Source organism: Schistocerca piceifrons, chromosome 4 (genome assembly GCF_021461385.2).
Source record: "Schistocerca piceifrons isolate TAMUIC-IGC-003096 chromosome 4, iqSchPice1.1, whole genome shotgun sequence".
Classification (NCBI taxonomy): domain Eukaryota; kingdom Metazoa; phylum Arthropoda; class Insecta; order Orthoptera; family Acrididae; genus Schistocerca; species Schistocerca piceifrons.
In genome coordinates, this window is record NC_060141.1 from 381218167 (window position 1) to 381242691 (window position 24525).

At 42.3% G+C, this 24525-nt stretch overlaps 1 protein-coding gene across 1 annotated transcript in view; it reads left to right on the forward strand.

Annotated features, from left to right (window-relative positions):
* The window catches only part of LOC124794669 (peroxidasin), a 197827-nt gene that overhangs the window by 19587 nt on the left and 153715 nt on the right, over window positions 1-24525 (forward strand). Inside the window, exons 3-4 of the mRNA XM_047258204.1 lie at window positions 9426-9589; window positions 18104-18221. Coding sequence (XP_047114160.1) covers window positions 9481-9589; window positions 18104-18221 — 227 coding nt within the window. The 5' untranslated portion in view covers window positions 9426-9480. The remainder of the gene's footprint in view (window positions 1-9425; window positions 9590-18103; window positions 18222-24525) is intronic.

Consider the following 24525-nt stretch of genomic DNA (forward strand, 5'->3'; position numbering starts at 1 on the left):
TAAGGCATTACTTAGTATTAAATGTTACACAGTGACCTCAGCGTGGTAATAAGGAAAAAACTGATACTCTAGACTTTTATGTGCGTTCAGGCATTAAAACTAAATGTTGTAGCCATTATTGCCCATCTATTAGTAAGCATATCATTTTTTTATAAAAACTGAAATACCTGCAACCTAAAGTTTGCAGTCACAAAGATAAAGGCAAAATGTGCGTTAACATTATTTTTATCTATTTATACTGGGGAGGGATAGCGAAAATCATATAGTTTGAAGTATATCGTCAACAGAGACTTTTTTTAAATTATGAAAAGAGTTATTACGTCACTTCTACATTTCTTCTGATATTTAAGTAGACTCAGTCATATGTACAACATACATATCAGAAATTTTTGTTTTAGTTAGAAGTGTGCATTTCCTGTAAATGAACAACACACTTAACAGCGATTTCTGTAGATCCAGCATGGACAAGGGACATCATCTGGTCAAGTAATTGTCAATATCAATGAAATTTGTCAACAGCCGTGTAACTGAGATGTTATTTTATTTTATTTTGACTACCAGTTTCGGCCCCTTATGCATCTCTCTCAATAAACGATATTGTCATACAGTGCTGGATGTCGTGAATTCAAACCGTTTCACAAGTGCTTTATTCGAAAACTTTATAGCAATAGTTAAACAGTTGATTTATCTTCCTGTGAATTTCTTTGAACAGGTCACGGCATCGCTTTCATAATTGTGTGAATTATGGGCATTTTACGGTCTGTGCTACTTTTTTAACACATGATACAATGACGTAGAAATTGTAAATATGCACTAGAGTACTGAAAATGGTTATACGTTCCGATTTCTCACACTTTCTATGACTTAACGATGAAAATATCGGAGAAACGGTAAACTTTAAGCCGTCTGGAGGTGCATTTTTCTTTACAATTATTTTCTGTACTATCGAATTCGCTGCCCACTTGTCTGTGAAAGTACCCAACTCTGAAATGGTTAACTGCCTCCTCGATTTCTTTGACTGCACGCGTATATCGTAGTCTTAGTCCTTTAACTCACGGATACGGAACGTTTAATCTGACCCTCGAGCCAGTTGGTACATTTCTCGGGAGGTAATGTCCATCCATTTGCAGAAACGCGCGCTGGCTCTTGGCATCAGCAGAAATTTCCCTCGTTGCCGTCGCCGCATTTATACAGGATGCGGTCTAGGGAGCAGACGTTCGCTGCGAGAGCAATCTTCCGAAGCATTCCCGAAATAAGGGCGCTGAGGTCATGCAGCGCGGGAAACATAATGTTTGCTTTAATCCGGCGGCGAGCTCCAGAAATACTCGCCGGAGGCGGGTGCGGGCAGCATGGCTGGAATATATGCGTCGCGGCCTGCCAGCGCAGCCCGCATTTGCAAGGACGACGCATAAATATTGCAGGGTTGGCAGCACCGCCTGGTGCCTGTTATCTCTGGCCACATTGTTGGCCGCGGTCTTAACAGCGACGTCAGCGCCGCCGCGCTGCAGTGTGCAGCTTGTTTGGTTTGCTCCGGCTGCAGGCCATACAGGAAGTGTGCATCCTGTCCGATGCAACCACACGTGTGCTGCCATATTTCAGAATATTCGTAGAAGCTGCTGTAAACGTCCTGCCTCTAAGATCTACCACTGACTATGGATGCATCGAACGAAGGACGAGGCAAAGATTAACCTCTGAATATTTGAAAGTTATATGAGGGGTGATAAAAAGTTTTAGTTCGAAGACCGTACAATTCAGAATCGGTATGCCTATTGAGAAAAGTCACTATGAACCTGGAGGCAATAATCCTACCAACACAGCAGACTGATGTTGTAGATTTGGTAAAACATCGTGTGTTGCTGTGTGGCGAAATCCGTAACTCTATGGTGCACATTCTCGTCCAATAGGAATCACCGACACTTCAAGGATCTTTCAAAGGACGGAAGGCATGGTAATGTAGCGTAATAAATATGTAATGTACTGAATCGACTGTGAGAAAGCTAAGTGGCAAAGACGTTATCTGAGAGACTCTATGATAATTATGGTTCAAATGGTTCAAATGGTTCTGAGCACTATGGGATTTAACTTCTGAGGTCATCAATCCCCTAGAACTTAGAACTACTTAAACCTAACTAAACTAAGGACATCACACACATCCAAGCCCGAGGCAGGATTCGAACCTGCGACCGTAGCGGTCGCGCGGTTCCAGACTGCAGCGCCTAGAACCGCTCGGCCACTCCGGCCGGCAGTATGATAATTATATCGTTGACTCGGAATATTACTCTTTCTGTGGTTTACTCGTAACTAAGGGTAACTGGGGTTTTCTGTTCGCTTCTTTTGATGTTATGTGGAGAATTGTACAAGAAACACAATAAACTGTTATTATTTCATGAGAACAAAGGTGAGCGTCACGACCTTTATTAGTATTTTTGTAACTATTGAAATAGCAGACCTTTATTAGTATTTTTGGAACTATTGAATTAGCAGACCTTTATTAGTATTTTTGGAACTATTGAAATAGCAGAATTGTTTCAGATTGAATGAGACGTGGACAACAGCACTCGAACCTGCAATCTCATGTATGAATAGTTGCTAAAATTATCCAGCCGTCTCTCCCAAGACTCTTCATACGCGCAACAAGCAGTAATTATTTTAAGAGCACTATCAGAGACAATTTTATCACGTTGTTACGACCTTTTACTGCCAGCATAATACATCGGCAACAGACAAACAAAAAATAGACAAACACATAAAAGAATCTACCACAGTAATGACATAGGAAGGGATCAGGACTACAGCGCGGATTCTCGAGTGCCTCGCACTTGAGTTGCCGAAACTTCTGGGTCACGATATTTGCAACATGGGGATGTGCCTAATCATGGAGCACGGAACATGGCACACCATTCCGCAATGGTGGTTTTCGAAAGTCATGCTGGTTTCTGGCTATCAAACCATATCCAACCTTAGGTTTTCTTTCTATGATGTACATTTTTGTCACAGAGTGACTTCGCAATGAACTAGAGAATTAGTAAAAGACCTGATGCCCTATAAATAAGCAAGATATTTCGCAACAAACATACAAATAGATGTTATTGCAGACATTAATACTGAATATGTCGATGTTCCTTCAAGTATTGACGAAAATATTATAAATTTCAAAACACGAGTACCTGGAATGAAAAGTAATTTAATTTTATGTGGTGAACGATGGTAATGGTGCAATATTAAATCGCCTCGTTGTTAATAATGTTTCTTATGTATGGGTCTGCAGCCACTATAAATTCCTTAAAGGCTAGTCTTACACTTCGAGATACACACTTCGTTAGGTTATATAGCAGTTACCTGATATCGCCCCCTTAGTTGTTAATCAAGCTACGTCACAATAGAAACATTTGTTGCTAAATTCGGCGCATCTTTGTTGGGTTGAAATTTTTCCGTTTTACTTATGGACTTCATGATAGTTGTGTCTGTACGTACAACGTCAGTGTGAAACTATGGTTAGGAACAGTATCACATGTTTTTCCCCGTACTAAAATGTGGAATATAACATTCTGTAAGAATAACGATTTTTATTGGGATGTAGCTGGATAATGCCAAAGGTGGCGAAATTGGCTGATAATTCTATAGCGAAATCAAGCTGACTGTTCAAAAAGTTAATATTTAGGTTCATCAACGAACCTAACCTCTTTAAGCTTTCCAGTATGTTGGCTGCAACAAAAATATATAGTGGGTCTCATTTGCTGCCAAAGACGTAGTAAAGACCTCATTTAATTATACCAAAGCCATCTTCTGAGTCATATTGTTGGTTTGAAGCTAGAATCGTCCACAATTTTTTCAATACCGGATCCGACAAACACGCCTTTTTGCAGTTTCCCTTCTGACAGATAAGGAAACTTCGGATAGATATACTCGAAACATTTTCTGTCTTTGGGTATGGTTTTGCAGACTGTCTCAATAGGCCGAGTTTAATGGTGCAGATTCTAGAACAATTTTATTTGGTGCCATGAAGTTCTTGCGCAAAAAGAAGAAGATAATTGTACTAAGGAGTTTTCAATTTTTTATTATTATCGCTTCAAATAGTATATCACTAAAACCATTGAAACTGGCTTTTTTCTACACTGCGTGTGAATTTTAAAAAATGGTGAATAAATCGTTCTTATCATATTAGGACTAAGCACACTAAGAACCGCTTGAATAAATTAGTTTCATAAAAAACGGTTATTCATCTTGGGTATCTGCGATTTTACTGTGCTAGAACCATGAAAATTAGTGTCTGCCGTAATGGTTTCCATGAGATCCTACTTCCTTCAAAAAAATCTTTCAGTGCCCTTTACACAAAAGTTACAGACTGTTATTAGTTTTCTCTAATCAGTTGTAATCGGGATTCAACGTTGAATTCTCGTGCATAAAAAATTAAGTACACGAGTCATGGATCAATATATTCGAAAAATGTCACCTTCTGCTATAAGTAGCAAAGAAGTAGTGATCGCTGCTAGTCGAAGAAATATGTATCCTTCTATTGACACGTTCGCAAGGTTTAAATCAGGCGAATACACTTTTCGCTCAGCAGGTGCTGCTCAGGTTATACAGCGTTCCATAATGTTGGCAGCTGTACATCCGTGCTGTCACAAATTACATATGTTTCCAACAGCAGCCTATATGCTCGGGAACTTCTAATGTGTGTAGTCGTAGCCTCTTCGAAGCCACGCGGGGTAGCTGCGTGATCTGGGGCGCCTTGCCACGGTTTGCGCGGCTCTCCCCATCGGAAGATCGAGTCCTTCCTCAGGGAATGGTGCGTGTTGTCCTTAGCGTAAATTAGTTTAAGTTAGATTAAGCAGTGTGTAACCCTAGGGACTGATGACGTCAGCAGTTTGGTCCCGTACAGTCCTACCAGCACCACCTCTTCGAAGACACTCGTAGATGCGAATTTCAAGAGAATAACGCTCTATAACATACTTTATGCCAAATCGGAATTTTCTTCATAGCACAGCATGTGTCACTTATGAACGAAAGTAGATTGAATGATACAGTTCTCAGTGGTTTTTCTTATGTAGGTAGACACTTCTATGCAACAGCTGACACACAAGCGGAAGAAGTGTACTGAAAATGTGGAGATTCAGTTAAAATTCATATCAGTCCCTGTTCGCCTGGAGTATGAGCACTCCAAAAATCATGTGATTACATGCGAAGTCGGTTGAAAACCATAACTGAACATTTGGAGTTACTGCGAACGGAAGTATGTAGTGATATGCTATTGGCAGAAGGTTTGAAACAAGCTGATTGAGATGGTGCTGTGGGTCGTACACATTGTTAAAAATTGTATTCACTGTTCAAAATTAGTTGTCAGTCAGTTGAAGACGATCCTCGACCAAGAAGGCCTTCCACTTCAACTCATGACACACAAGTTCAGGAAATCAACACCGCTTGACGTTTTTACAATAGATACATGAAAAAAGCCGAAAAAAGAGACTAGAGTTGTGGCGAGACAACGTATGGCTCTTGGACAGCGGCAATGGGTCCACTAAGCTTTGGCAGTTGGTCGGTTTTGTGCCAAAAATCAAATGAATTCTGTGGAAATGTGGCTTCGTTGGCAACTAGAAAATTAGTAAAATGCATAATGGACTAGAAAGTAGATAGAAAATTCACGACGAATACGTTATAAATATTACTGTGGACATTAACACTGTGTACTTAAGTTTTTAATGCCTCGATGTTGCTCCAACTAAAGAGGAAAATTCCATTAATTTGAAAATACATGTTACGGGAATAAAAAGTAATTTAATTTTACTTCCTGATCGATGGTGCTGTTGAAGTATAAATATTAAAAATCGTCCTTATTAATAATCTTTTTCATGTTTGGGTCCACAGCAGCTATAAATTTCTTAAACTCTGGTCTTTTATCTGAAATATAAACTTTGTTTCATTATATAGCAGTTATGTAACTGAACCTCGCTTTTGCCCGAAAATATTTAAGACACTTCAATGTTTATGTGACGGCTGTGAGATTTCTGCGAATAGAATTACTGTGAATCGTGTATTAAAACCAGGAGCATATTCCACGTGCTGGTATTTGCAATATGACACTTTTCTAAAGCGTTACTTGTTGGTGTAATACGGTTTAACATATAGGACATGCTCTGAGAATAATCTAACATTATTTCTTAAAACTTTACTATTAATTTTCCAGATCATTGGTGTTTTGTCACCTACAGAGTATTCCTCTTCCCTATTGACGCACTCTTCCTCGCGGCGTTTCCATTTTGCGAAGCAGTCCTGGACACCATTTAACCGTGCCCTCTTGCTAATCTGTGCAGACATTGTCAACTGTGCAGGGCATTCGTCAGTGAAATGGTCATATGATTCGTTAACAAGGCACAGAATTTGTCGCGTTTATTTTTTCATTTATTTGATGGCACTGTCTTTTACTCCACTGGCTAGGTTCTATAGCTGGTCGCGTTGCAGCCGTTGTTACAAGTTCTTAACTAGTCACTCATGTATAACTCTCCCGATTAGGCCATGAAGGCGCAACGGTACCGACATGCCGCCGTGTCATCCTCAGACCACAGGCGTCACTGGATGCGGATGTGGAGGGGCATGTGGTCAGCACACCGCTCTCCCGGCCGTATGTCAGTTTCTGAGACCGGAGCCGCTACTACTCAATCAAGTAGCAATTTGCCTCACAAGGGCTGAGTGCACCCCGCTTGCCAACAGCGCTCGGCAGACCGGATGGTCACCCATCCAAGTGCTAGCCCAGCCCGACAGGGCTTAACTTCGATGATCTGACGGGAACCAGTGTTACCACTGCGTCGCTAATGTATAGGATGATTATAATTGAACTTCTGCTACTTCAAAGCACGCACATAAAAACGAATGATCGAAGGATAATAAAGCTGTGGGTAAACATTTTTAAGGGTATGCGGAAGAGAAATAAAGAATAAGCCATTGAAAGAAACGCAGTTCAATTTACATTTGAGAGTGGAACATTTGTTTACAGCGTACCACCTTTACGTTGCAGGTTACAAACGTTGCTCAATTCGACGAACAACTGCATTCACGACAGCCTGGAACCGCACTAGAGATACCATTTCACAAATGTTCGTAGCCTTTTTCGAAGGGTGGAGCATGGAATGTTCAGCTGCTGTGATCAATTCGTACACTGCTTAAAGGGCGCCCATTGCTCCAAGCATTCTGAGCCATGGCAACTGCAACTCCGCCGGTTAATTGAAAGTTCCGAATCATCTTCTTAAACCCCATTGTAGAAACAGGACCTCTCCGTCATCCTTTAATGTGGTCATTACAGTTGTAAAACTAATTAGGCGGCCATAGGCAATCAGAGACAGGCCTAGACTATAGCAGTTTTCGTAGTAGCGTTGGTAAGTTAAGGTCGAAAACGCTTTATCCGTCTGTCAGGCGTGTTGCATACCCATCGGACGTTACCTTATTCCGATAACTTTATTTACGTATGCGGTCAGTGCCTTACTAGATACCTATAGCAATCGGAACCAGTGAACCATCCAGAAACTAAGTCAGCATATGTAAAGACAGCGTAATCTACAGAACATTTTTGTTGTATATAATTATCGACCTGTCTGTTACTTAAAAATAAACCGTATTTATAGTAAAATTAAAATTCTCGATGTTTAATTCGGGGTTTATTGGAAAATTGTTGATTTTTTAATGCGAATCAGAAGGATGTTTTACCAAAACTTAAAGAAAACAAAAAGAAATGGATTTATCATACAGTGCTAGAAAACGCAATTTCCTCAGAACACCTAAAATAAAAACGCAAAACATAAATGAATCAAACATTGCTTCAATATTCGTCGATCTTACATAAAACATGTTTCTGTTATTCATAAACAACTTTCTCACTTATCAATAATATCAAGAAAATCTTGCCTCTACTCATGACAAAGTACAAAATAACAACCACAACTACAGAGACTGTTTTATGTTGATGCATGTCAACTGCACTTGCATCGAAGTAATTACTTTGGTTACATAAAGTCGCGAAAGTTACGGGATTATCTCATTTTCATTACTTATAAATTGCAGGTTACATTTTGTATAGATATACAACCCAACGGACTAACACTGAGCTGTGTGCGGTTTTCTTTATGTGCAAAAAAAAAAAAAAAAAAAAAAAAAAAAAAAAAAAAAAAAAAAAAAAAAAAAAAAGACATCTTTGGCTTCAATTTTCTCTCTCAGACATCCATTTATGTTCGTTTCCCTATCAATGCTACCAACACTACGGTTAATCCTACCTTTCTCAACTCTCGAGGAGCAGCAGCACCATTGCAGTTATTTTGAGAAATCAGCTTTTCGAATGGAGCTTAATGTACACTGATGCTTGTATTTCAACCCTACGTCGCCGTACCAAAACCGGCGCCTAACAGCAAGTCATGACACTGACACTACTAATAACGAAAATCCTGTAGCGCACACTCTGAATATCATTCCTTAGTCTTCCGCCTTCACTGCCCCAAGTAGCGAAAGTTTAGTTATAACCATCCTGCATTCTACTCACAAAAATAAGGGTATTATTCAGCTATGTAATGCGAATGTGTTAGAAATTTACAGCTACGTTTCTTATGGTAGTATGTTACACCTAACATAACAGTTAATTCGACGGGCATCCACACACAAACTTTTGCATGTTGAATAAAAACTTCTGCTGTTGTTGCAAATACTTTACTAGAGGTACAACTGGGTCCGTAATTTAAATTAAATCATCAGGTGTAAATCCCAATGACAATAAGAAACAGACCGTAAACAATATTGCGCATAGACCATACGACAGTGATGTAAATGTCCGCAGTGCTGAATATTTGCAATGTAGTGATCAAGTCACAATCTGATCCCAACCTTTTCTGTAAAATATAGAAAATTTCGCTAAAAATGACAGTCATATGTTAACAAACGGACCTCCTCCCTCCCTCTTGCCCGTGCTATTTATAACGTTTACTCTCGTACTATTTGTTCACAGGTTAAAGTCTCAATGCCGCGTTTTAAACCATGACTACCCCTTTTTCTGAAATTTCCCAAATTTTAAAGAAAGGTTTGGGATCGGACAGTAACAGTGACTTCATCAATATATTTGAAGTATAAGTTTTACGTAACATTGTTTACGCTCTCTTTTTACTTTTTATTCAGATTTACGCCTCATGATATAATTCAAACTGCGAATCCAGTCGTGCCCTTAACAAATGATTTATAACAGCTGCAGCGGTTTTTAGTCAACATACTAAAATTAAGTAAGAAATACGATACACGCTAAACCTACGTTCATTATAACATAATTAAGCTGTACAGAATTTTTTCGTGCTATTCACGTTTCACTCGGCTACCCTGAGCGCTGCACGAAACGCAGCCCCTAGCGTCTATGCAACCGAGCTGACGCCTAAGCACACCGGGTCGTGTTGTTGCAGGCGGCTGGACAGCAACGCGCTGGTTTGCGACTGCAGCCTGCTATGGCTCGCCCAGATGCTGCGAGGTCTGCTGAACAGCACCCATGCCGCAGCCACCTGCCAGTTCCCCACCAGGATGCAGGGGCGGCAGCTCGCCGACATGTCCATGTCGGATCTACACTGCCGTAAGTACTCATCGTGTTTTCCCAGAAACTGTCTGACGATGTTAATGTCCACATGTTACTCGTGGTTTAATTCCTTCACCTTGGATCAAATTACTTGAAAAACTGCAGCAATCAGCAACTTCATAAATAACTTTATTCCTGTCAAGAAGCGCTTCTGCCTTTCATCCCGTAAGGTTTTCGATCTGCTTTCGGTGCCTCACAAGTCTCGTAGATCTTCTGCTGCCACTATCGTCCCAACGATCATTAGGTGCCTTAAACAGCTGTTAAATGCTTCGAAGTGGCCCTTGTCCTTAAGCAAACGAAGATTACGTTGGACGTAATGGCTCACAAATTACGAGGGCTATTCCGAAAGTAAGAAACGATGTGTCGCGAAATAGAAAAGATAGTGAAATGCGATGAAGCTTTGCACAGATGTGTTGGACAGTGTCTCTAATATGCCAGTAGATAGCGTCACGTCGTTCTTATCAGTTCTGAGCACACACTGAGTAACTATAAATGCCTATAAAATAGTTTCTCCCACCAAGTATGGGTGCCTGCTGAGAGATTTCACCCGATTTCATGCAGCCTCATATTACGTAACTGTCATGCAGTACCTTCTTTATGTCAATTCTCAGCTGCACACTGCAAGTTCAATGAGGACGCTCTTGCAGCTCTGGCAGCTCCGACCTAACTCCATCTGATTTTCTTCCCTACTCAAATCAACCACTGGCTACGAAGACAACATTTTGGCACAGAGAAGGAACTGCAGTCCAGCGTAGAAAAATGTCGGAAAGCACACGATCCTGCCTTCTGTGACGAGGGTGTTAGTAAGTTTCTACAACGCTACGACTGATATCTAAGTTGGAGTGGTGACATGTAGAGAGCTAGCTGGACGTGTAACTAAATGTTGCAAGCAAAACAATTTCCATTTCGCGACCGATCTTTTCTTACTTTCCTAATAGACCTCGTGTATCACAAGTCAGTGGCTCATATAGCCTCTAAGTACCTTTGCGAAAATGAAGAAGTGGGTATTCACCACTAAATAGTTGTGTGAATAATATGCTTTTGACTGTAATAATAATTGTAACTAAATATTTTGACCAGGAACTGACTGAATGAAAATGCCAATTCTAAAGCTCGATCGAACTGACTGCCGTTTATGTTTGCATACTGAATGATTGGCGACAATTGACTTAAAGAAGATTTTAGAGTTGAGTACAGATCACAAACTGATTTTCCTTTTGTGCCTGACGCATATTTAATGATGCACGTGGGAAAGATATGCCAAATTATAAAATATACGGTAGATGCATGTTCAATAATAACATGAAAGACACGAAAAATAGATAATACACATTTAAATTAATGAACTAGGTTTGTTTAAGTATGAGCTGTAGGATATTAGACTGGTAAAAATTAAGAGCACTGTTGTGTAAGTTGGAGTTTTGAACGTACACTTTGGTAGTCCAAGGCTGTCATGAACTTTATGGAAGTTCTAATTTTCTGACTGAAACATTTCACAAACTAACATGTTATTCTAGGAAAACTATAATATTTTGTAATCAGAAAACGTAGAGCTACACGACACTAACACTGAATTTATGAAAGGATTAAGTTTTAAGATTCCAACGTTCTAGAAATCGATAGTTTTTAACAAAGATAACGTTTTAATTTCTCAGTTTCAGGAAAGACGAGAGATTTTTCAGAAATATAGGAATGGGAGCTTTGAAATAAGGCATATCAATTCTAAAGCAAACATCAGTGGAATGGTTTAGTTGAGTGTGCATATTTCTGTGAAAAATGTTTTTTGTAAGATCTTTATTGGTCAAGATCGCGTATAGGAAGACAGATAATTTACTTTGACCATTTCCGGTCATGTGCAAATCTGAAATATATTGAAACTGAGGATGGAAAAACTTGAATGACATTCAAAACTAATGATACGTATACAAGATTATAGCAAAATTATTGAACGGTGCGTACCAGAATACAAAATGTTATGTCTACAACAAGAGAAATGTTTGTCAGTTCGTGTTAACAGCGCTAGGGAATGTCAGCGCTAAAGTATATATATATATATATATATATATATATATATTATCATGTAAGCCTATATATCCGATAAGAGACAAGGTAATAGCGTCAAAGTTTAATGAAATCCACAACATTAAAGACACACCTTCGAACTCGTGCTCGTAACATGAGCGTATAAAAACTATAGACAAGCACTGTTGTGCATGTAAAGCGAGATAGAAAATAGCCATGATATATGGAGACAGTGCTGGTCGTAAACGGATTGACCGATGTTAAGTGCCCAGACTCATAGGCGAAGAAAGCGCAGTAAGGTAGCGGCAAAGTATATCACAATTTCGAGTTGTATAACAGGTAGGATACAGTTAAGTTATAAAATGAAATAAAAAACCGTTAATATTACAATTGTTGAAATGAGATTAACTGAAATAGACAAGTTGTATAAATATAAATCTGAAGCAGCACAGACTGAAGTTGTTGCAGATAGCGTAATGTTGTAAAACTTTCTGTTAAAACGGAAGGACTTACGGTACAATTAATAACACAGATCTATATTAAAAGTATCTGAATTGCCAAGGACCTTAAATATTTTGTCAATTTTACATTATCAAAATACTTTTCTAAGGCTCTGGAAATTTTGTATATAGTTACACTGGTTTTGCAGTCGTTTCTGTGCTACTAAATGTAGAGTTAATAGTGATACTCTGATTTCCCTACGCCAAGAGATGTCCATACGTTGAATAATTATCCCCTGTAACCTGACAAACGACTAGACATTCTGGCTGAGAAGATTCCCCCAATACCTTACGGAAAGCAAACAAGCACAAGTAGCTCATTAGAACTCCCTGGAAGGCCCTCGATGGTAAATCAGGAGGCCGGCGCCTGCTCGCGGGGCGCCGCTGGAACGCCTGGAGCGAACGGCTCTCCCGAGGTGTCGGCCACACCCATCAATCACAGCCGGCGCGCTCGCTCCATTGACTCCGGACGGCGGATTTACCTCGCGGCGCGGCGATCAGGCGCAGCGGGCAGATTCTGTGGAAGGGAATTCCCCCCGCCGTATTGCTCCTCCGCAATCGATCACCCGCCGTCACTGTCCTCCGATGAAGGACCCGGCGCAAGAAGTGGCGCCAGTGTTCAGTAATGAAGCACGATATCGCGCCGATCCCGTAACGAGAGGACCGGTGCACGAGCATGGACGGTACACTGCTGATGATTAAAATTGCAACAACTGGAACGGTTGCCAACAAGAAATTCTGCTTATTGTGCGTATGCGGTACAGTAGAGAAAATGTATGACTGAATTTGTAGTGACTTAGGTATAGGATGAGGTCAGGAGTATCGGATTTATCAGACAAGATCTGTTTCTGAATTCTAGCGGTAGTGGAAGCACCTTAATTGCCCCGACAGTGTGGGCTATTGAGGAATAAGACCAGTCACGCAGTTTTGAATTAAAAGAGCAGTGTACTTGAGTGTAGAAACATCTTATTTGCTTTTAGTATGTCTTTCGGTGCATATTCTTAACTTCGGAGTGTTGTTTCTTCTTTGCAAGTGCGTAATTACAAGAAGATATATTTCAGGTTGTGACAATGTCTACATGAAGTAATAACATTGGGAATGTTGAACTTTTGCAGGTGTACGTTTGGGTTCTATCAAAAGTAGCATAATCGGGTTGTACCTGTCAAAGCATACACCTAATTTTTTTTTTTTTTTTTGTTTTTAAGTAGAAAAATATGGAAAAATCACGGCATAAACGGGATGAAAATAAGATGAAGGAAGCTGTAGAAAACGACAGACTTCTTCAAATGACAATAGGTTCAGCTACTTACGCTATTAGGATTATTGCAAATTTTGGTGATAAACATATTAGTAAATTAGCCTACTACGCCTATTTTCATTCAGTGCTTTCATATGGCATCATATTTTGGGGCAATTCATCACTAAGAGAGGAAGTATTCATTGCACAAAAGCGTGTAATTAGAACAATAGCTGGAGTCCATCCAACATCACCTTACAGACATTTACTTAAGAAACTTGGGATATTCACAGTACCTTCGCAACACATATAATCACATATGAAATTTGTCATAAATAACCCACCTGAATTCAAAAATAACAGCGAAGTGCATAGCTACAACACTAGAAGAAAGGATGATCCCTTCTATCCTGGATTAAATCTCACTTTGGCACAGAAAGGGGTGAATTATGCCACCACAAAAATCTTTGCTAATTTACCAAACAGTATTAAAAGTCTGACAGATAGCCAACCGACATTTAAAAGCATATTAAAAGAATTTCTGTATGACAACTCCTTCTCTCCATGAATTCTTAGATATGAAGTAGTAACTGTAAAAAATAAAAAATAAAGAAATAAAAAAATAAAAATTAATTAATTATTTTGTATAAAGGAACCTTTGTTAAGGCGACACGTTACACATCATTACGAAATGTATTTATGATCTATGGAACAAGGATTAATGTACGTACATCTTTGTCATGACACAGGAGGACACAAAGTAGGAGCGCTGAATAAAGCATAAGCACCATTTTCTGCTTCAGATCACGTTCAAATTTCGTCGAATGGTTCTGAACATTTCCTAGCGGTTCCAACCTGTACAAAAGAGTAAAAATTGTGGTCGCGCTGTGCTGCAAACGGGTGCCTTCACGTTTGATTTGGATACAGCCCCACAGTGTCCATAGAGAAGGGCTGGCAGGCCCGTGTATCCGCAGTGTCAACGTTTTCAGGAATGTCTTCCTGTTTCTCGCCGCACAGAAAACTGTCGCTTTCGACAGCTAAATGTGTGGAAATGAACGCCCCAGGGCAGAGGTGTTCTCACTGACGTCCTTTATGTCAGCCCCTGCGGCCTATTCGAGCCGATTCTGAACGACGGTGTGTCTGGGATGTATCCGTCGGCCACTCATAAGAAAACCGCGCGATTTCAACGCTGAGCGTCGCAGTTCTGGCCTCCTTTGAAGAGACGTCAAAGGAAGGGTTGAAATGTGGGTGAGAGTGTGGGCGACGACTTTCCCATTGCGTAAAACGCCCACGGTGGGATTAGACAGAATTGTGGCGAAATGTTGTTGATCCGCATGGACTTCTGAACTGTGGCCTTCTTTTCACAAGTGTCGATAGCTTGTTGTTTGAACCCTCGTCGAACCCGAGGTGACGGCGCAGGGCGCCAAGCTTTTGCATCATCACAGGTGGAAGGTTACACACAACTTCGAGCGAAATTTCAAACTTAAGCTTTTCAGTAGATTTGTGTTACGGGTTTACGAAAAAGTGATTCCTTAATTCTGCAGCGCAGTGTAGATCTCTGTGGCAGGCAATTGATCGTTTTAGTTCACTTTAGGGTTTACATTTGTTAGTAACGAGGGATGCTTTCTGCGATAGTTTCTTATCAAGTGTTATTCGTAGATACTTAGTAAGTACACTACTGGCCATTAAAAGTGCTACACCACGAAGATGACGTGCTACAGACGCGAAATTTAACCGACAGGGAGAAGATGCTGTGATATGCAAATCATTAGCTTTTCAGAGCATTCACAAAAGGCTGGCGCAGGTTGCGACGACTACAACGTGCTGACTTGAGGAAAGTTTCTAACCGATTTCTCGTACGCAAAAACCAGTTGACCGGTGTTGCCTGGTGAAACGTTGTTGTGATGCCTCGTGTAAGGAGGAGAAATGCGTACTATCACGTTTCCGACTTTGATAAATGTCGGATTGTAGACTACCGCGATTGCTAGTTATCGTATCGCGACATTGCTGCTCGCGTTGGTCGAGATCCAATGACTGTTAGCAGAATGTGGAATCGGTGGGTTCAGGAGGGTAATACGGAACGCCATGCTGGATCCCAACGGCCTCGTATCAATAGCAGTCGAGATGATAGGCATCTTATCTGCAAGGCTGTAACGGATCTTGCAGCCACGTTTCGATCCCTGAGACAACAGATGGGGACGTTTGCAAGACAACAACCATCTGCACGAACAGTTGGACGACGTTTGCAGCAGCATGGACTATCAGCTCGGAGACCAAGACCGCGGTTACCCTTGACGCTGATCACAGACAGGAACGCCTGCGATGGTGTACTCAACGACGAACCTGGGTGCACAAATGGCAAAACGTCATTTTTTCGGATGAATCCAGGCTCTGATTACAGCATCATGATGGTCGCATCCGTGTTTGGCGACATCGCGGTGAATGCACATTGGAAGCGTGTATTCATATCGCCATACTGGCGTATCACCTGGCGTGATGGTATGGGGTGCCATTGGTTACAGGTCTAGGTCACCTCTTGTTCGCATTGACGGCACTTTGTACAGTGGACGTTACATTTCAGATGTGTTATGACTCGTGGCTCTACCCTTCATTCGATCCCTGCGAAAACTACATTTCAGCAGGATAATGCACGACCGCATATTGCAGGTCCTGTACGGGCCTTTCTGGATACAGAAAATGTTCGCCTGCAGCCCTGGTCAGCACATTCTCCAGATCTCCCACCAACTGAAAACGTCTGGTCAATGGTGGCCGAGCAACTGGCTCGTCACAATACGCCAGTCACTACTCCTGAAGAACTCTGGTATCGTGTTGAAGCTGCATGGGCAGCTGTACCTGTATACGCCATCCAAGCTCTGTTCGACTCAATGCCCAGGCGAATCAAGGCCGTTATTACGGCCAGAGGCGGTTGTTCAGGGTACTGATTTGTCAGGATCTGTGCACTCAAATTGCGTGAAAACGTAATCACATGTCAGTTCTAGTATAATATATTTTTCCAGTGAATACCCGTTTATCATCTGCATTTCTTCTTGGTGTAGCAATTATAATGGCCAGTAGTGTAGAATGGATCAGTAGCAAGTGGAGAAGTAGTAGTCGGGACCGAGGAAGGGATGAGCGGTATTTGATAGTGACTTGGCTTTGCTTCTTTGTGGCTTAATTTGCAGTTTCCACTTGCAAGGACACTCGGCCGGGAAATTCAGGCGGCGCTGAAAGCAGGCATAGGAGACGTGAAGGACTGCTGGGTAATGAGGCTGAGCGTATTAAAGAGGTAGACAGGGTGTATGAGTTGGGGAGGCACAATGCACAGGTTGCACAGGAGAGCGAAGTGGCATTCAGCAACGTAGGCCTTATACACTTGAGAATGAAATTCTGGCAACAAACTGGCCCCGTGGATCAGCAACGAAACTCCACTACGATAGTATGTAGAAAGTGGCATATGGAGGTACTGTACAAATTTCTCATTAGTTATCTTTTGATATAATTTTATTGTACTCGCCCTCTTCTCGTAAGTCCGAGTTCGACAACGACCTTTCGATATAATCGATCGATTGCCTCAGATTAAAAATGCTCCGTCAACTATGACATAAAATTCTTCGTAATGAAAGCTGCTTCTGAAGCAACATAACGGACATTATCCGACGCTACATAAAACTGGTCGAAGATAACCGTCTCTTTCCAACTCGATCTTTATGCTTATATTTACTTCATCAATTCAAGTTTTAGTATTTCAGTTTTCTTTAACGAATTACACCCAGCTTTACTAATATGTATTGGAAGTTAGAAACACCTCTGATTCCCTGTTTGCGGTGCACCGCTTCCATCAGGTAATCCAGGAAAGCCTGATACGAGAGAACTCCTCATCTCAATATATTTTGACGCTTTTTTGGAAAGGCGTTCTGAAAAAATTAGTGGATTTCAATCGCAGCAACGTCTAAATACCTGGCTTCTTGTAACTAGTTTTATTTAAAAAACTGTTGCTAATTAAAACTTCGATACAGATACCTCGATATATCTCATGCTATTTATCCAGGCAAAATCCCGTTTCAGGTTCGTAATATTTTCATCAAACGGAATCGTTTGATATACATCACAACAACATTCTGTTTCTTATTTATTTTATAATTTTGATAGTGATTTTGGTTTCTTTGTGTTTTATGCCATTCCATTCATTGCGGTTCAGTCAAACTAATAATACGATTTGCATGCGACAAGAACCGGCAATTTGTGAGGCACGCCTAACATCATTTGGATGTACCAAATCATCTGTATAATAAGCCATAAGCGTAACTTAAATTTACATGAAACTTAATTTTATTTATGAGATAGGGCGTATTTGCACGCAATCAACTGGCGTAGCAAGCAAACGCTTTGATAGCTACTGTTGTGCGTATTTCTCCAATATGGCTATTTATTGGTTTTGGCTAGCGTGAAGATGGAAATACCGATGCAGCAAGATATTTTAGCGCATCGTACTCGTGTAATTATTTTTGTACTTAGCGACAATAAACAAATACTACTACAACTTTATCTTTGTTGGTAATAAAGTCAAGATCGCCACAAATATAAAAACTGATCCGTGGGCCGGCAACCCGGGACAGCCAGCGACCGCAAGCATTTCATTTGTGGGTTTGAGAAACTGGCCGGTGGCGGTTCGCTTTCTTCTACACTAAACCATTAATTGTAGGGAGAAATCAATGACAACTTGACTTACAAAATTGCTTCCTTACTTTGCAGAGAAGCCGCGCATCACGGAAGACCCACACGACGTGGAAGTGTCGTTCGGAGGGACAGTGTTTTTCACCTGCAAAGCAGAGGGCGACCCGCAGCCGGAAATCGTCTGGATGAAGGACAGGTGAGTACAGCGTCGTCCGTTGTCTCTCAAGTCTATTTTCTACAGTCCACCATCTCCTCACAAAAATCATCCATGCATCACTTTTCTTCAAGTGTCTTCGTTATCTATAGACAAGGGTCATCAACTTTAAACTACACTCCTGGAAATTGAAATAAGAACACCGTGAATTCATTGTCCCAGGAAGGGGAAACTTTATTGACACATTCCTGGGGTCAGATACATCACATGATCACACTGACAGAACCACAGGCACATAGACACAGGCAACAGAGCATGCACAATGTCGGCACTAGTACAGTGTATATCCACCTTTCGCAGCAATGCAGGCTGCTATTCTCCCATGGAGACGATCGTAGAGATGCTGGATGTAGTCCTGTGGAACGGCTTGCCATGCCATTTCCACCTGGCGCCTCAGTTGGACCAGCGTTCGTGCTGGACGTGCAGACCGCGTGAGACGACGCTTCATCCAGTCCCAAACATGCTCAATGGGGGACAGATCCGGAGATCTTGCTGGCCAGGGTAGTTGACTTACACCTTCTAGAGCACGTTGGGTGGCACGGGATACGTGCGGACGTGCATTGTCCTGTTGGAACAGCAAGTTCCCTTGCCGGTCTAGGAATGGTAGAACGATGGGTTCGATGACGGTTTGGATGTACCGTGCACTATTCAGTGTCCCCTCGACGATCACCAGTGGTGTACGGCCAGTGTAGGAGATCGCTCCCCACACCATGATGCCGGGTGTTGGCCCTGTGTGCCTCGGTCGTCTGCAGTCCTGATTGTGGCGCTCACCTGCACGGCGCCAAACACGCATACGACCATCATTGGCACCAAGGCAGAAGCGACTCTCATCGCTGAAGACGACACGTCTCCATTCGTCCCTCCATTCACGCCTGTCGCGACACCACTGGAGGCGGGCTGCACGATGTTGGGGCGTGAGTGGAAGACGGCCTAACGGTGTGCGGGACCGTAGGCCATCTTCATGGAGACGGTTGCGAATGGTCCTCGCCGATACCCCAGGAGCAACAGTGTCCCTAATTTGCTGGGAAGTGGCGGTGCGGTCCCCTACGGTACTGCGTAGGATCCTACGGTCTTGGCGTGCATCCGTGCGTCGCTGCGGTCCGGTCCCAGGTCGACGGGCACGTGCACCTTCCGCCGACCACTGGCGACAACATCGATGTACTGTGGAGACCTCACGCCCCACGCGTTGATCAATTCGGCGGTACGTCCACCCGGCCTCCCGCATGCCCACTATACGCCCTCGCTCAAAGTCCGTCAACTGCACATACGGTTCACGTCCACGCTGTCGCGGCATGCTACCAGTGTTAAAGACTGCGATGGAGCTCCGTATGCCACGGCAAACTGGCTGACACTGACGGCGGCGGTGCACAAATGCTGCGCAGCTAGCGCCATTCGACGGCCAACACCGCGGTTCCTGGTGTGTCCGCTGTGCCGTGCGTGTGATCATTGCTTGTACAGCCCTCTCGCAGTGTCCGGAGCAAGTATGGTGGGTCTGACACACCGGTGTCAATGTGTTCTTTTTTCCATTTCCAGGCGTGTATTTAGGAAACTCGTGTTATGTTTAATTTGGTAGCTTCAATTGAGACAAGAGTAACTTAGTACAAAAATGTTCATCAATCAACTGTATGTTACGCACTTCTCTCGAAGAGGTACTTGTGTTTTAGCGCTCTTGATAGCTTTTGATGCAATAACTTCAATGAGGTTATGAAAGTCACGGGATAGCGATATGCACGTGGTGGTAATATAACACCCAATGGTCGCGAGTTTGCGCCAAGTATAACACTTTACTCACAGACTAGTGTTACCGTCTGGGAGGAGTTTTATATTTCACCGTGTGATTATCTAATGGAGAGAGGGCACCGAACATTAATTTCGTATAAGTGGCAGTTAATAGAAAGACTTAACAGGCTTTAGTTTGGAGAGGATACAAGTAATGAAATTCATGTGAATGAAACAATAAACGGTCGACAGCCTAATTATGCTTAATAATTTGAAATATTACATTCAAAGAATTTAAATATGAGTTTCATTAATGCTCTCTTTGGATAGTGCACTGGATACTCACGACTACAGGGCGAACTAAGTAGTGGATAGCAGTAGCTATCATTTGCCAAAAATCAGTAATCGCAGGAAGGCAAAGGCACTTTAATAATAATAGTTGCTATAGCAATCATTAATCAACTCTGCCCTGAGATGTTACCACAGTACACATTGGACTAAAGTTTGGTGTGAAAAGACTCCTGATTTAGCTAACATATACGTACTACGAATGAAATTACATAATCATACGTAGAGACTTTTTATACTCTTATTATTAGAATGTCACAGATTTCTTTTAATAGCAATGAAATTCCCAATTATCTTTAAATTTGAGAAAAGATTACTGTGGTGGCCCATAAACTGTTACTTTTTATACAGGAAAACTCTGTGATTATTTTATAAACAAACTGCAATCTACTCAAACACAAAGCTTAGTTAACTGTAGAAAGTAGTTCATGGTAATGATCAATGTAAAATTGCGTTTCATATAAGTTCAAATTATGTGCCTTTTTCATCATCTGTAAAGCACTTATTTTTACATTAATGCTTACAGACTCCGGCACTGATCTTTTGCACCAAAACCAAATTATCATTTAGATACAAACAGGATGCTCGGATTTCTACACACTTGGAATAGGATCCTGCATCGGTTCATGACTAGGATAATGTCAGGGTTCAAACACAAGTTTATACCATTTGAATTATTATTGAGAAAAACACTCACACAAATGTACTGATCCATTTTATTATACACATGAGTGTTCCTGTAGTTGGCGGAGCAGTGGCGCAGTAGTGGTGGCAAGCAATGTGCCGGCTAACTGGTCCCACGTTCTTGAAGTTGAATGCTCTTTACCAATTCTTCCTGGCCATATAATTTCCTCATCTTACAGCCAATCAGTAATGTCAAGAGAACCATCCGACAGCCGAAACCACATCCGAGGCAAGTTTCCAATAAAGATTAACTTCCAAATGCCCTGCTTGGCACCCTCGATGTTAACCGTACAACGGATAGACACTGCTAGCGTGCTCACCCAGTAGCCGTCCAGATCGATCACCAAAACCAACTTTTACCGTGCGCCAAGCAACTTCCGTAGCGGAGGGGGTTCCCTACATCTATTATTCTACACAGCACAAATTCCCTAAGCATGAACCAGCATTCAAAGTACAATGTCTCTTTTTATGAGCAGACATATGTTACAAAATACCATTATTTTTAAATATACTTTAGTTGTAACAATAAATATATACAAACTTCAACTTTCTCTCTGACAATTCAATGATCTTCATAAGTAAAGAACAACCACTTCATAGTTACATACACACAGTTGCATAGTATAACCTACTTACAATCGATATTGGTGTTATACTAGTACGACAGACACAAGGTATAACAGCGCAGTGCATTGTTGGAGCTGACATTCGTACTCAGGTGATTCATGTCAAAAGGTTTCGGACGTGACTATGGCCGCACGGCTGAAACTAGCAAGCTTTGAACGCGGATTTGTAGATGGAGCTACAAGCATGGGAAATTCCATATTGGAAATCGTTAGGGTATTCAATATTTCGAGATACACAGCGTGAAGAGTGTGCCGAGGACACCTCACCTCAGGCACTACCTCTCACCACGGACAACTAAGTGGCGGCTTGCTTTCACTTAACGACTGAGAGAAGTCGCGTCTGCGTACGGTTTTTAGTGGCAACAGACAAGAAATAACCCCAAAAATTGGTGTGGGACATACGACGATCGTATCCGTTAGGGCAGGACGGCGGAATTTGGCGTTAATGGACTGCGGCAGGAGACGACCGGCGTGATATTCTTTGCTAATAGCACGACCTCACTTGCAACACATCTCCTTGGCTTGTGACCATATCGGTTGAGCCCTAGACGACTTCCAAACCGTGACCAGGCCAGATGAGTCCCGATTTTAGTTGGTAAGAACTGAGTGTAGATTTCGACTGTGATGCAGACCAGCGAACCCATGGACGCAAGTTGCCAGCGAGGTATTGTGCAAGCTAGTAATGGCTCCATAATGGTGTGGGCTGTACTTACGTGCAATGTACTTTGTCCTGGGTATCTTCGGCTACTCGGAAGTCATTTTCAGCCGTTCACGGGATTCATGTTCTCCAACAACGATGGAATTTTTATCGATGACAATGCGCCACAACATTGGGCCACAATTATTCGCGATAGTCTTAAAGAAGACTTTGGGCAATATCGAGCGCCATTATTTGGCCACCCAGATCGCCCAACATGAATACCACTGAACATTTACGACACATAATAGAGAGGTCAGTTCGTGCACAAAATCCTTTACCGGCAACCCTTTCGTAATTATGTACGGCTACGGAGGCAGCGTGGCTCAGTATATCTCCTGGGGACTTCCAACGACTTGTTGAGTCCATGCCACGTCGAATTACTGCACTAATACGGGAAAAAGTAGGTCCGACACGATATTAGGAGATATCGCACTATTTTTGTCACGTCAGTGACTAAAAGTAGCATCATCGCCTAGCATGTCACCCGCCTGTAGGGACTTCAGGACGTAAGTTACACATATTGTGGCACGCTAAGAGTTTTGTGCAACAGGAATAGAGCATGTCACAAGTGACTACGAGTTTCCAGGTTTTATGCAGACGTACACTACTGGCCATTAAAATTGCTACACCACGAAGATGACGTGCTACAGGCGCGAAATTTAACCGACAGGAAGAAGATGCTGTGACATGCAAATGATAAGCTTTTCAGAGCATTCACACAAGGTTGGCGCCGGTGGCGACACCTACAACGTGCTGACATGAGGAAAGTTTCTAACCGAATTCTCATACACAAACAGCAGTTAACCGGCGTTGCCTGGTGAAACGTTGTTGTGATGCCTCGTGTAAGGAGGAGAAATGCGTACCATCACGTCTCCGACTTTGATAAAGGTTGGATTGTAGCCTATCGCGATTGAGGTTTATCTTAGCAAGGCATTGCTGATCGCGTTGGTGGAGATCCAATGACTGTTAGCAGAATATAGAATCGGTGGGTTTAAGGGGGTAATACGGAACGCTGAGCTGGATCCCAACGGCCTCGTATCACTAGCAGTCGACATGACAGGCATCTTATCCACATGGCTGTAACGGAACGTGCAACCATGTCTCCATCCCTGAGTCAACAGATGGGGACGTTTGCAAGACAACAATCATCTGCACGAACAGTTCGATGACGTTTGCAGGAGCATGAACTATCACCTCGGAGACCATGGGTGCGGTTACCCTTGACGCTGCATCACAGACAGGAGCGCCTGCGATGGTGTACTCAACGACGAAACTGGGTGCACGAATGGCAAAACGTCATTTTTTCGGATGAATCCAGGTTCTGTTTACTGCATCATGATGGTCGCATCCGTGTTTGGCGACATCGCGGTGAACGCACATTGGAAGCGTGTATGCGTCATCGCCATACTGGCCTATCACCCGGTGTGATGGTATGGGGTGCCATTGGTTACAGGTCTCGGTCACCTCTTGTTCGCGTTGACTACACTTTGAACAGTGGACGCTACATTTCAGATGTGTTACGACCCGTGGCTCTACCCTTCATTCGATACCTGCGAAACCCTATATTTCAGCAGGATAATGCACGACCGGATGTTGAAAGTACTGTACGGGCCTTTCTGGATACAGAAAATGTTCGCCTGCTGCCCTGACCAGCACATTCTCCAGATCTCTCACCAACTGAAAACGTCTGGTCAACGGTGGCCGAGCAACTGATTAGTCACAATACGCCAGTCACTACTCTTCATGAACTGTGGTATCGTGTTGAAGCTGCATGGGCAGCTGTACCTGTACACACCATCCAAATTCTGTTTGACTCAATGCCCAGGCGTATCAATGCCGTTATTATGGCCACAGCTGGTTGTTCTGGGTACCGATTTATCAGCATCTATGCACCCAAATTGCGTGAAAATGTAATCACATGTCAGTTCTAGTATAATATATTTGTCCAATGAGTACCCGTTTATCATCTGCATTTCTTATTGGTGTAGCAATTTTAATGGCCAGTAGTGTAGTTCATTTTTTATACGGATGGCAGGAGCACGACACTGTGGGAGTGAAATGGCGAGGCAACTGGAAACGTACTTTAAAGCTGAAGTATGTGGCGCAGAACGAATCTCTTAGGCAGAACATCTAAACTGCACACAGATTCGCCGTGTAATTACGGCGTAATATGTGTCCAATGTAATGTGGCATCTATGTTTAGTAAATA